We start from the raw sequence: 10,214 nt of genomic DNA on the forward strand, positions 1-10,214 counted from the left end.
TAGATTGATTGATTGATTACTTATTCATATTACACGTTCAGTGAGGAGTTCTTTTGAAGATGTACAAATTGAACCCCTACACCCCTAAATATGTTGGCCGCCAACACAACTATGTTCAAATTCAGCTGTTGTATGACGGTACGTATGGTAACGATGTTCATTTAAGAAATCATTGCAAGTGTACCTGGTGGAATGTGCCTTCCAAACACGCCTCGTGTAGCATGTCCAGGAACAAACCCACGAATATTCACAAGTGCAGTTTGTGTACGTGCCACGTGTCTTTAAACGGCATGGGTTACAATGTTCAATAATCTTTCGCTATATGGTACGAAGAGGATTTTCAAATGCCAAATTATTGGCATGCATAACTCCAGTAGGTCCTTTAAACATTTTGGTCGGGAAATAAACATCCACTTCACAGTTGTCAGAAAATACAGGGAATGAGAGGACTTGGCGAAGAATACATTGGTCTGATGAAAGTCGATTCCTTTTTTATGTAACTGACGGATGCTTGAGAGTTTGGAATCAACGAAATAAAGGATTTACATCAAAAGCATGCAAGCAACTGTTGCCTTTGGTGGAGGTCCAATCATGGTGTTAGGATGTGTATCTCATGACTGTAAACTTGATGTGGTGACAATATGAGGGAATATGACGGGTGAACAGTATATCCAAGACGTTCTGGAGCCAGTTCTTGTCTCCAATATTGATAATCATCCTCTTGCTACAAGGCCTGTATTAACGGATGATACACCAGACATCTTGTGATATCTTTCACTCGTATTTCCAAGGCCATCCACGAGTCCAGACCTTAGCTAAATTGATCCGATGTGAGACTGCATCGAGCAACGGATACAAGCCCGTGAGTTGGAAGCAGCTTTGCAGCAAGAATGGCGACATATTCCTTTGCAACGGATGCGACGAGAGTCGGGGGTATGCGACGTAGGTTCAGGCAGTTATCCAAGCACGTGGAGGGTATACAAGATAGTGATTACAAATGAATGGCTGTTTTTGTTTCATTAGACACGCCACCTTGCTTGATCCTCTTTCAAACTACATGCTTGTAGCAGGTAACACAACTATACTAATGCACTGTACACTACAGACACATACCACTTTGTAATAAATACCAGGGTACTGAACCTTTTTCCTGGTGTTATATATGCAGGAATACAACTAATATACAACATAGTCTGTAGTCTCTATGTATGTTACATGGGTCAATGGAGAGATCCATCACTAATAATTTGCCAACTAATCAGAACAAAGGGGTCAGTCGCAATAACGAAGCTGGTACGAAACCCATCCATTTTCAGACGTCATGCTGAATGATGCCATTTCTCTGTTGTAGAGGGCGCAGATAGCCTGCTGTTTGTTGTAGCTATACATGTGGCAGTTTCCGTGTGCCTGACACTGTATGCCACAGTGTAAGCCACTCCAAGCCTTGGTCTCGTACAACAGCCCATCGGAGTACCTCCCAGTTCGGCTAGCTACTCCATACAGCGACTCATACCCCTCACCTGCAAACAAAAATGTATAGTTAGAGTTATGATTGCCAAGTACTGTGAGGAGTTTACTGTGGACGATGCTTATCATCCCCCTAAAGCAGTTTGTCAGTTGATTTCCCAATATTTTCAGTTTCCAATGTCTTCATTGGAACTTGCAGCATAGCTAGAAGCTCTGGACCAAATGCCATTTGAGTACATGAGTAAGGCAATGCATTTCTATCCTGAAATAAACTCTGTCCGCTACACTCGCTGCTGTGTTGCTCATGTTGTTGTACCTCGAGAGATGTAGACATAAATTAGCCTTGAGTTTGGGGACAAATGAAGTGCTGGTTGTGCGAACATATCACGTCATACCTTGGAGCCGGGTGGAGCAACACTAAGGGCTGAATGCGTATCCCACTTGTGACAAAGTTGTTATTTAGCGTACGGGCCAACTATGATTGTAAAACTCGAATGTGTTCATAAAAACGAAGCTGTCAAAACAAGTCATGCCTTCCTGGGAAGATGACGTCGATTGTGCTTCTGTTCACTCAGCGCGGAATGGTTAAAGATGCAAAGATGCAAAAGCCTTGTAGCGGATGCAGTCAGGTTGAGTTCTACATTCCCAGGGTGTTGAATGATAACATAACGATATGGATCGACTAGGTCCACAGACACAACCGCTTTTGAGAAGATATATCTGGAAAAGTTATGTACCTTAATGCATAACATGCTAAGTAAATTGTCTACCGGTCATGGGTGTTTGTCTGTGTCGTAGGACAGACAGGACTGTCATTCAGCCTTTATCTATTACTTCGTCATGAACAACCCAACTCATGCGTCAATTCATACTTCTTTGTCCGCTGTTTCTATACTGTCTGTGAGCGTCATTTGAATACTGAATACAGGAAAAAACTTTATCGACTTGTTTTTCTATGTCGTCATCACAAACCAGCGCTTTTTACTGTATGTCTTTGAGACCATACACCATGTGGACATAGCACCGGCTGATGCTATTGATCAGTCATTATGTGTGAAATAATGACTTCAACAATTGCTTCCAACTTCTTGTCCCGAGGCGGACACGCAAATATATATAGCACTTTAAATACTCAAAAAGTTACGCATGATGAATATATATTTGCCAGGAATAAGGACGTAACTGCTTCCAGCCTTTGCCCCGAAGGGATCACGCAATAAATGATGCAGTTTAAATACTCTAGAAGACATTTGTCAGAAATACGGACGAAAGTGCCCACAGGTATTTCAAAAATGTGGTTTGACCCACCAAGTGCCAAGGAGATTTCAACTATAGTAGTCTGATACTCCAACCTGCAGGGCCTTTCAATAGCATATACGTCGTCTTTGTTTGTTCAGATATAAGACGATCCATTATGGAAGATTTACAATGGTCTTCCAGTCTGGCGGATTTTCCATTCAAATAAAAACTGTAAAGAGGAATAAGATGTGTTGTTGAAATTCTTGAGTGTGTGACACGTAACAATCATTTCTCTTATTAACATATTCCGATCCTGGTCTTGATAAGATTGAGCGATTCATTGACCGTGATTGTTTCGGACAATACTCATCACTGTGTTTATGTTAGATATAAGCTTATCCATTATGGAAGATTTAGAACAGTCTTCCAGTTTTGCGGATTTTCCATTAAAATAGAAACTGTAAAGAGGAACAAGAAATTCTTAAGTAACGTTCGTATTCGCCACAATTAACCCTCTTATTGACATATTCCTGTTCTTGATGATGTCATTAGAGATCCATTAAGTCTGTTAGATCCAGCCACCAAGAAATATACCATCATGTGTGTCCCTTACGCTAACATTGCAAATTCTACCATGTTTACACACACACACACACACACACGCGCGCGCGCGCGCACACACACACGCACACGCACACACACACATTCTACCATGTTTTCGGTACATATGTGTTGTTATCTGTTGTTTTTGACTGTATGTTTGTTTGTTGTTTAACTCCGTACTGAACAATATTTTAGCTTCATACGGAGGTATGTAAATAACCAAGTCTGAACCTGAAAATGCAGTGATTGATACCATGGGATACGATGACATGTGTCAACCAAGTCGGCAAGCCGGACCACCCGTTCCCATTCGTCGCCTCCTACCACAATCATGGGTTGCTGGAGACCGATTCTAACCCAGGTCTTCACGGGTAATGTATGTGTGTGTGTGTGTGTGTGTGTGTGTGTGCGTGTGTGCGTGCGTGCGTGTGTGCGTGTGCGCGCGCGCACACACACACACATATATCACATATATATATAATACGTGTACGTGTGCGCGCGCGCGCATGCACACACACGCACACACACACACACACACACACACAAATCTCTCTGAAGCTGACTGACTGAGTGAGTTTTGGTTTTACGCCGCTTTTAGCAATATTCCAGCAACATCACGGCGGGGAACACCAGAAATGGGCTTCACACAATGTACCCATGTGGGAATTCGAACCCGGGTCTTCGGCGTGAGGAGCCAACGCTTTAACCACTAGGCTACCCCACCGCCCCTCTCCCCTGAAGAGTAACGAACATGTTGGAGAAAAAGGCATTCTGTCTTTATTTATCTATGTGATATTTATGACTGAACACCTGGACTATTTTGAACATTTTGTGCGTATATATATAGTTATATATAGTTATATATATCACATAAATAAATAAAAACCGAATGCCTTTATATATATAATTATATATAATGTGTGTGTGGTGAAACTGACCATATCATTAACTCATTAACTTACTCAATGAAGAAGGAATAGAGGAAGAACCTACCCAGAATGTACTCCACCGTATATAAATATGATGACACGCTGAACACCTCAATGGGTCTGTTGATTGGTTCATCAAACACCAGCTGCAAACCACCAATGCGACCTTCACCGAACTTCAGACGACCTTCACCCCACCGGAACCAGAACCACCTGAAAATATTTGTAGCTCAGCAAGTAAAAATACAAAGTTAACACAAGTTTGTTGTAAGGTATTTCGAAACTGCATGTTAGTACACAATCCTTAGAAAGTGGTCAAGATGTAACAAATGTTATATTTGGGATAACACTGTCTCAGTAAAGTACCGATTCTAGTATTTTTGATAGGTTGAGTCCCATCCGGGATTTGAATCCACACTCTCAGAGTCCGGCACCTAATCACCATCAGCCATCGCCACTCAGTCGTCGCTGCTTCCAATGTTGCATGTTTATGCGTTGGGTATCGAGTGAATTTTACAAATCCGCTGAACGCGTTTCAGATTCATCCAGACACACAATAGGATATATTCTTTCAGCACATAGTGTTATATGGCAGTCTGGCAGGGTTGTACTTGTGTTACAGTGTTTCTGTTCAGATTCGGTAGAGGCCAGCGATGTGTCGTTTATCATACCAAGACTGTTAAAACTATGCTGGACATTCCTAGGCCTATTCCGGAATATTCCAGTGTAGTCTGACCCAGAGAGTTAGAGAAAGTTCAGGAAAGTTTTAATGTACAAACAGCTAACTCTAGTCTCACAGTGATCTTACATTTCAAACAGACCAATAGATGTGTGAAGATCACATCTCTCCCTGGATATTTAGCTGAGGGGTATTTTTATGCTTGACCACTGTTGCAGTGAGGTGGTTTCATCAGCGCTGTCTTTATTGCTCTAATCAATGCTTTTCCATTATGTTGTACTGAGGTGGATATTATCAGCGCTGTCTTTTTTGCTCTAATCAATGCTTTTCCATTATGTTGTACTGAGGTGGATATTATCAGCGCTGTCTTTATTGCTCTAATCAATGCTTTTCCATTATGTTGTACTGAGGTGGATATTATCAGCGCTGTCTTTTTTGCTCTAATCAATGCTTTTCCATTATGTTGTACTGAGGTGGATATTATCAGCGCTGTCTTTATTGCTCTAATCAATGCTTTTCCATTATGTTGTACTGAGGTGGATATTATCAGCGCTGTCTCTATTGCTCTAATTAATACTTTTCCATTATGTTGTACTGAGGTGGATATTATCAGCGCTGTCTTTATTGCTTCAATCATTGCTTTTCCATTATGTTGTCCTGATGTGGATATTATCAGCGCGGTCTTTTTTGCTCTAATCAATGCTTTTCCATATGTTGTACTGAGGTGGATATTATCAGCGCTGTCTTTATTGCTCTAATCAATGCTTTTCCATTATGTTGTACTGAGGTGGATATTATCAGCGCTGTCTTTATTGCTCTAATCAATGCTTTTCCATTATGTTGTACTGAGGTGGATATAATCAGCGCTGTCTCTATTGCTCTAATTAATACTTTTCCATTATGTTGTACTGAGGTGGATATTATCAGCGCTGTCTTTATTGCTTCAATCAATGCTTTTCCATTATGTTGTCCTGATGTGGATATTATCAGCGCTGTCTTTATTGCTCCAATCAATGCTTTTCCATTATGTTGTACTGAGGTGGATATTATCAGCGCTGTCTCTATTGCTCTAATTAATACTTTTCCATTATGTTGTACTGAGGTGGATATTATCAGCGCTGTCTCTATTGCTTCAAGCAATGCTTTTCCATTATGTTGTACTGAGGTGGATATTATCAGCGCTGTCTTTATTGCTCTGATCAATGCTTTTCCATTATTTTGTACTGATGTGGATATTATCAGCGCTGTCTTTATTGCTCTAATCAATGCTTTTCCATTATGTTGTACTGAGGTGGATATTATCAGCGCTGTCTTTATTGCTCTGATCAATGCTTTTCCATTACGTTGTCCTGATGTGGATATTATCAGCACTGTCTTTATTGCTCCAATCAATGCTTTTCCATTATGTTGTACTGAGGTGAATATTATCAGCGCTGTCTTTATTGCTCTAATCAATGCTTTTCCATTTTGTTGTCCTGATGTGGATATTTTCAGCGCTGTCTTTATTGCTCCAATCAATGCTTTTCCATTATTTTGTACTGAGGTGGATATTATCAGCGCTGTCTCTGTTGCTCTAACCAATGCTTTTCCATTATGTTGTAATGAGGTGGATATTATCAGCGCTGTCTTTATTGCTCTAATCAATGCTTTTCCATTATGTTGCAGTGAGGTGGATATTATCAACGTTGTCTTTATTGCTCTAATCAATGCTTTTCCATTATGTTGTACAGGGATGGATATTATCAACGCTGTCTTTATTGCTCTAATAAATGCTTTTCCATTATGTTGCAGTGAGATGGATATTATCAGCGCTGTCTTTATTGCTCTAACCAATGCTTTTCCATTATGTTTTCCTGATGTGGATATTATCAGCGCTGTCTTTATTGCTCTAATCAACGCTTTTTTTTATTATGTTGTACTGAGGTGGATATTATCAACGCTGTCTTTATTGCTCTAATCAATGCTTTTCCATTATGTTGCAGTGAGATGGATATTATCAGCACTGTCTTTATTGCTCTAATCAACGCTTTTTTTTATTATGTTGTACTTAGATGGACATTATCAGCGCTGTCTTTATTGCTCTAATCAATGCTTTTCCATTATTTTGCCAGTGCATTTGTATTGCCATTGTAATTCCTTTGTTCTGATTCCTATTGATCACATCTCACATTTCTACTTTTACAAACTGATTTTCTAATCGTTAAAAATTGGGAATCAAAACTATGAGTGTCGAGAAGAGTGCCGTTCGTAGCTTTGCTACATGAGATAATCGACATCATGAATATGCGACATAAATTTTCGCTATCACATTAACGTTTCTGAAACTCTACTTTCTACATCAATACATTAATGGCCTACATCGGTAACACCAATGTATTTCAAACAAGACGAGTCGTTTACAACCACTTTCAGTGAAAGCATACCCTGTCGTGTCAATATTAACTTTAATCACGGGATTTTAACATTTGTGTTCGATCATTTTCATCCGATCAAAAATAGCAATCAGCTTAAGGAACATTTACCATACAGAAGCAACCGTCAGCCGCCCAACCTCATAACGGGGCAAACAAATGATCACCTAATGTCTCCATGGTACCTCCGTTTCTGTTTGCATAAGGGCTTGTACGTACGTGGACACTCCCTTATGAGAAGATAGGGGATTAGACACTTAAGCAAGAAGCAGGCATTGCCACGGGCACAAATTGTACTCTTACACGTCTTACAGAAATGTTTCTTTACAACAAGATGTTTAACTCTTTGAAGGGCAGTTAGATGTGGAATGCATAAGAAAAGCAAGATTTATGGATGTCAACTTCTTCATTTTGAATAACTTTAGTTATGTTTAACTGAAGTCTCAGGTGTTAAAATTGATCAAATGGCCAATTCCCATCTTAACAAAACCAAACGGGGACCAGTGAAACCTCCTCATCTATTTCATGTTTAGATAGAAATAGATAGAAGTGTTGTAAATGATAAAAAAGTTGTAAATCCGTACCATATGTTGTTAAGATAGAACGTGAGTAATCAAAATATCCGCAGTACAAGAGCAAAGACTTCATATTTCCAATCGTTATCTCTCGCTTTGTGTTAAGCGACAGTCCAGGAGCTCCAAACTTTGTCGTCAACATTTCTGGTCAAGCTCTGTCTGACAGGCGGTCTGGGTAGAGTAGCGGTTAAAGCGTTCGCTCGTCCCGTCGAAGACCCAGGTTCGATTCCCCACATGGGTAGAATGTGTGACGCCTATTTCTGGTTTCTCCCGCCGTGATATTGCTAAAGGCGGCGTAAAACTAAACTCACTATCTGAAAACAGTGTGATATGTCTTATATAATACGACTAATATTACATGACTCATATGACTTGTTCAAATGTTGATATGAACTGGATTACAACATTCAAAACCTAAGTAAAGCTGTCTGGAAGGTGTTATGTTGTAAACATCTCTATATTTAGCATCATGTTTCAAACACGTGTCACTGCCTTTCACCGCTTTGACGTTCATTTCTCATCGTGTTTTTTCTGTCAGTTGATGGGTTTCACAGAACGGGTTTGATGTCGCCTTTCCGATAAATACCAGGTATCATTATCATGCTTGTAATTTGGTCGGAATCGTGTAGTGGCTTTCTTATAATTAGTAATTACAGACATGACCTCGTGACTTGTTTGCATGCGTGAAAGGTGCAGTGAAAATGTTCATTATGATTCAATAATTACAGCAATTTACAAATTTGATCTTAGAAAGATTTGTTCAATCAATAACCTGAAAAGTATTGGTCGATATTTTGAAAACAGCTTTTTGTCTAAAGTAGAGGTGCAATGCAAAGTTTGGTTCCGATTTAAATATTTTGCAAAGGTTACGTCAATTTACACATTTTGAATTCAAGAAAGACCATGGGAATTTTTGTTTAACCAAAAACATGAACATAGTGTATGGGATTGCTTTCTAATTTGGGGATCCCCTTCCATATCTAGTTTTAGTATGATCTTTATATCTGTAAAAAAAATATCACAATTTACATTTCTTAAACACGAGAAAATGTCCTCGACAAATGTGTTCAACCATGTGTGTAATCATTTACTGGATTGTTTTGGAAGATTTGGGTAATGGCGTCGTTGTGTTTGTAGAAAAGGTGCAGTGCAATTTGATAAAGATATTCATAATTTGTCAAGAATAATCATAATTAACACATGTTGAACTCTGACAATTCCTATGGCAAGTTTGCTCAACAAAACATACCTTGATCGAATGTTTTCAAATCTTTGGAACACTCAATATGAATCTATGAAAAGTACAATGCAATGTAATTTTTTAATTCAATATGTATACATTGTGAAAGAGTATCACAGATCATTTATTCTTTTTGTATATTGTCGGAGTAGCTGCATTTATGTTTCCATTTCAGCTGTACTTACTTAATTTTAACCCGCTCATATACCTAATGCTATATCGCTTGCCCGATGGCAGGTAATGTGAGCGTTTCTATTTTAGTCTGTGACATGCCAATGAGAGAAAGGATGGAGACGGCACAGCACAGGCTAATGAATCAATAACTTGGTAGGCACTTGTGCACGTGCTTCTCTAACACCTGGCTGTCCCTTTCTCTGCACTCCTCCCTCGTAACAAATAGTGAACTGTGTCAAAATTTTAATGATAGTTTCTTAAAGAACTGTTTTGGTGGAGTTCGGAGAATTTTCAAATATAAGAAAGCTGTTGGGTATTAGTAAATGATAAACATGTGTACTATTTATATTTATGTGGCAATTTTGTACAATGATAAAATTTGCAATTCATCGGTCCGTTTCTGACTCAAACGGACTGTAGTGTGACGACGAAATCATGATGACAGGTGTATATATGTAGATTCTTTAGTTGGATAAACAAACACCCTGGCAACTGCAGGATGTTGCAAAACGAACGTATTTCTTAAACATTTCTTCCCTTGATTTTTCAGGGGCGCATTCCAGCTGTAGGTTTTAGGGACCAAATACCTTATGTGCAAATTGAGTGAGTGACGATGATACCGGTAGGGCCTAACATCTTTTCGCTAATATCTAGTGTCATGGCTGATTTTTAGCGATTAATGTGTATAGATTCTCAACGTTATTTGGCCTTCTGGGTCAAAATGGAATCTGGATAAGCCAGGCGTTGAAGTTTTATCTTCATTTCTGTTGAATACTTAGAGGTGGACACAATTTAGCATAAACATTGTAACAAAACTATGATTAATATAATTGTGGTATTCAAACATATTAAAAAATAAAATACTCCAAATATTTGAAAAATATTTACAGTGGGTGA

The 10,214-nt window shown here is 39.1% G+C and overlaps 1 protein-coding gene across 1 annotated transcript; it reads right to left on the reverse strand.

The window, feature by feature from the left end:
• Positions 1–116: 116 nt before the first annotated feature.
• On the reverse strand, positions 117–7,473 carry LOC124278379. The gene is made up of 3 exons (XM_046714098.1): positions 7,469–7,473; positions 4,303–4,451; positions 117–1,520 (listed from the first exon to the last, which is right to left on the reverse strand). The coding sequence occupies exons 1-3, from the start codon at positions 7,471–7,473 to the stop codon at positions 1,273–1,275; spliced, it is 402 nt and encodes a 133-aa protein (XP_046570054.1). The 3' UTR covers positions 117–1,272.
• Between the last annotated feature and the right edge of the window lie 2,741 nt (positions 7,474–10,214).

The sequence above is a fragment of the Haliotis rubra genome, unplaced genomic scaffold, assembly GCF_003918875.1.
Source record: "Haliotis rubra isolate DU_JTF1 unplaced genomic scaffold, ASM391887v1 Scf1061, whole genome shotgun sequence".
In the NCBI taxonomy this organism is placed as follows: domain Eukaryota; kingdom Metazoa; phylum Mollusca; class Gastropoda; order Lepetellida; family Haliotidae; genus Haliotis; species Haliotis rubra.

What these genes read in the sequence shown, in the direction of transcription:
- LOC124278379 (XM_046714098.1), bottom strand. An exon ending in TACGGTGGAGTACATTCTGG is followed by an intron (nt 1,521 to 4,302) that starts GTAGGTTCTTCC and finishes TTTTGTTTGCAG; the next exon opens with GTGAGGGGTATGAGTCGCTG.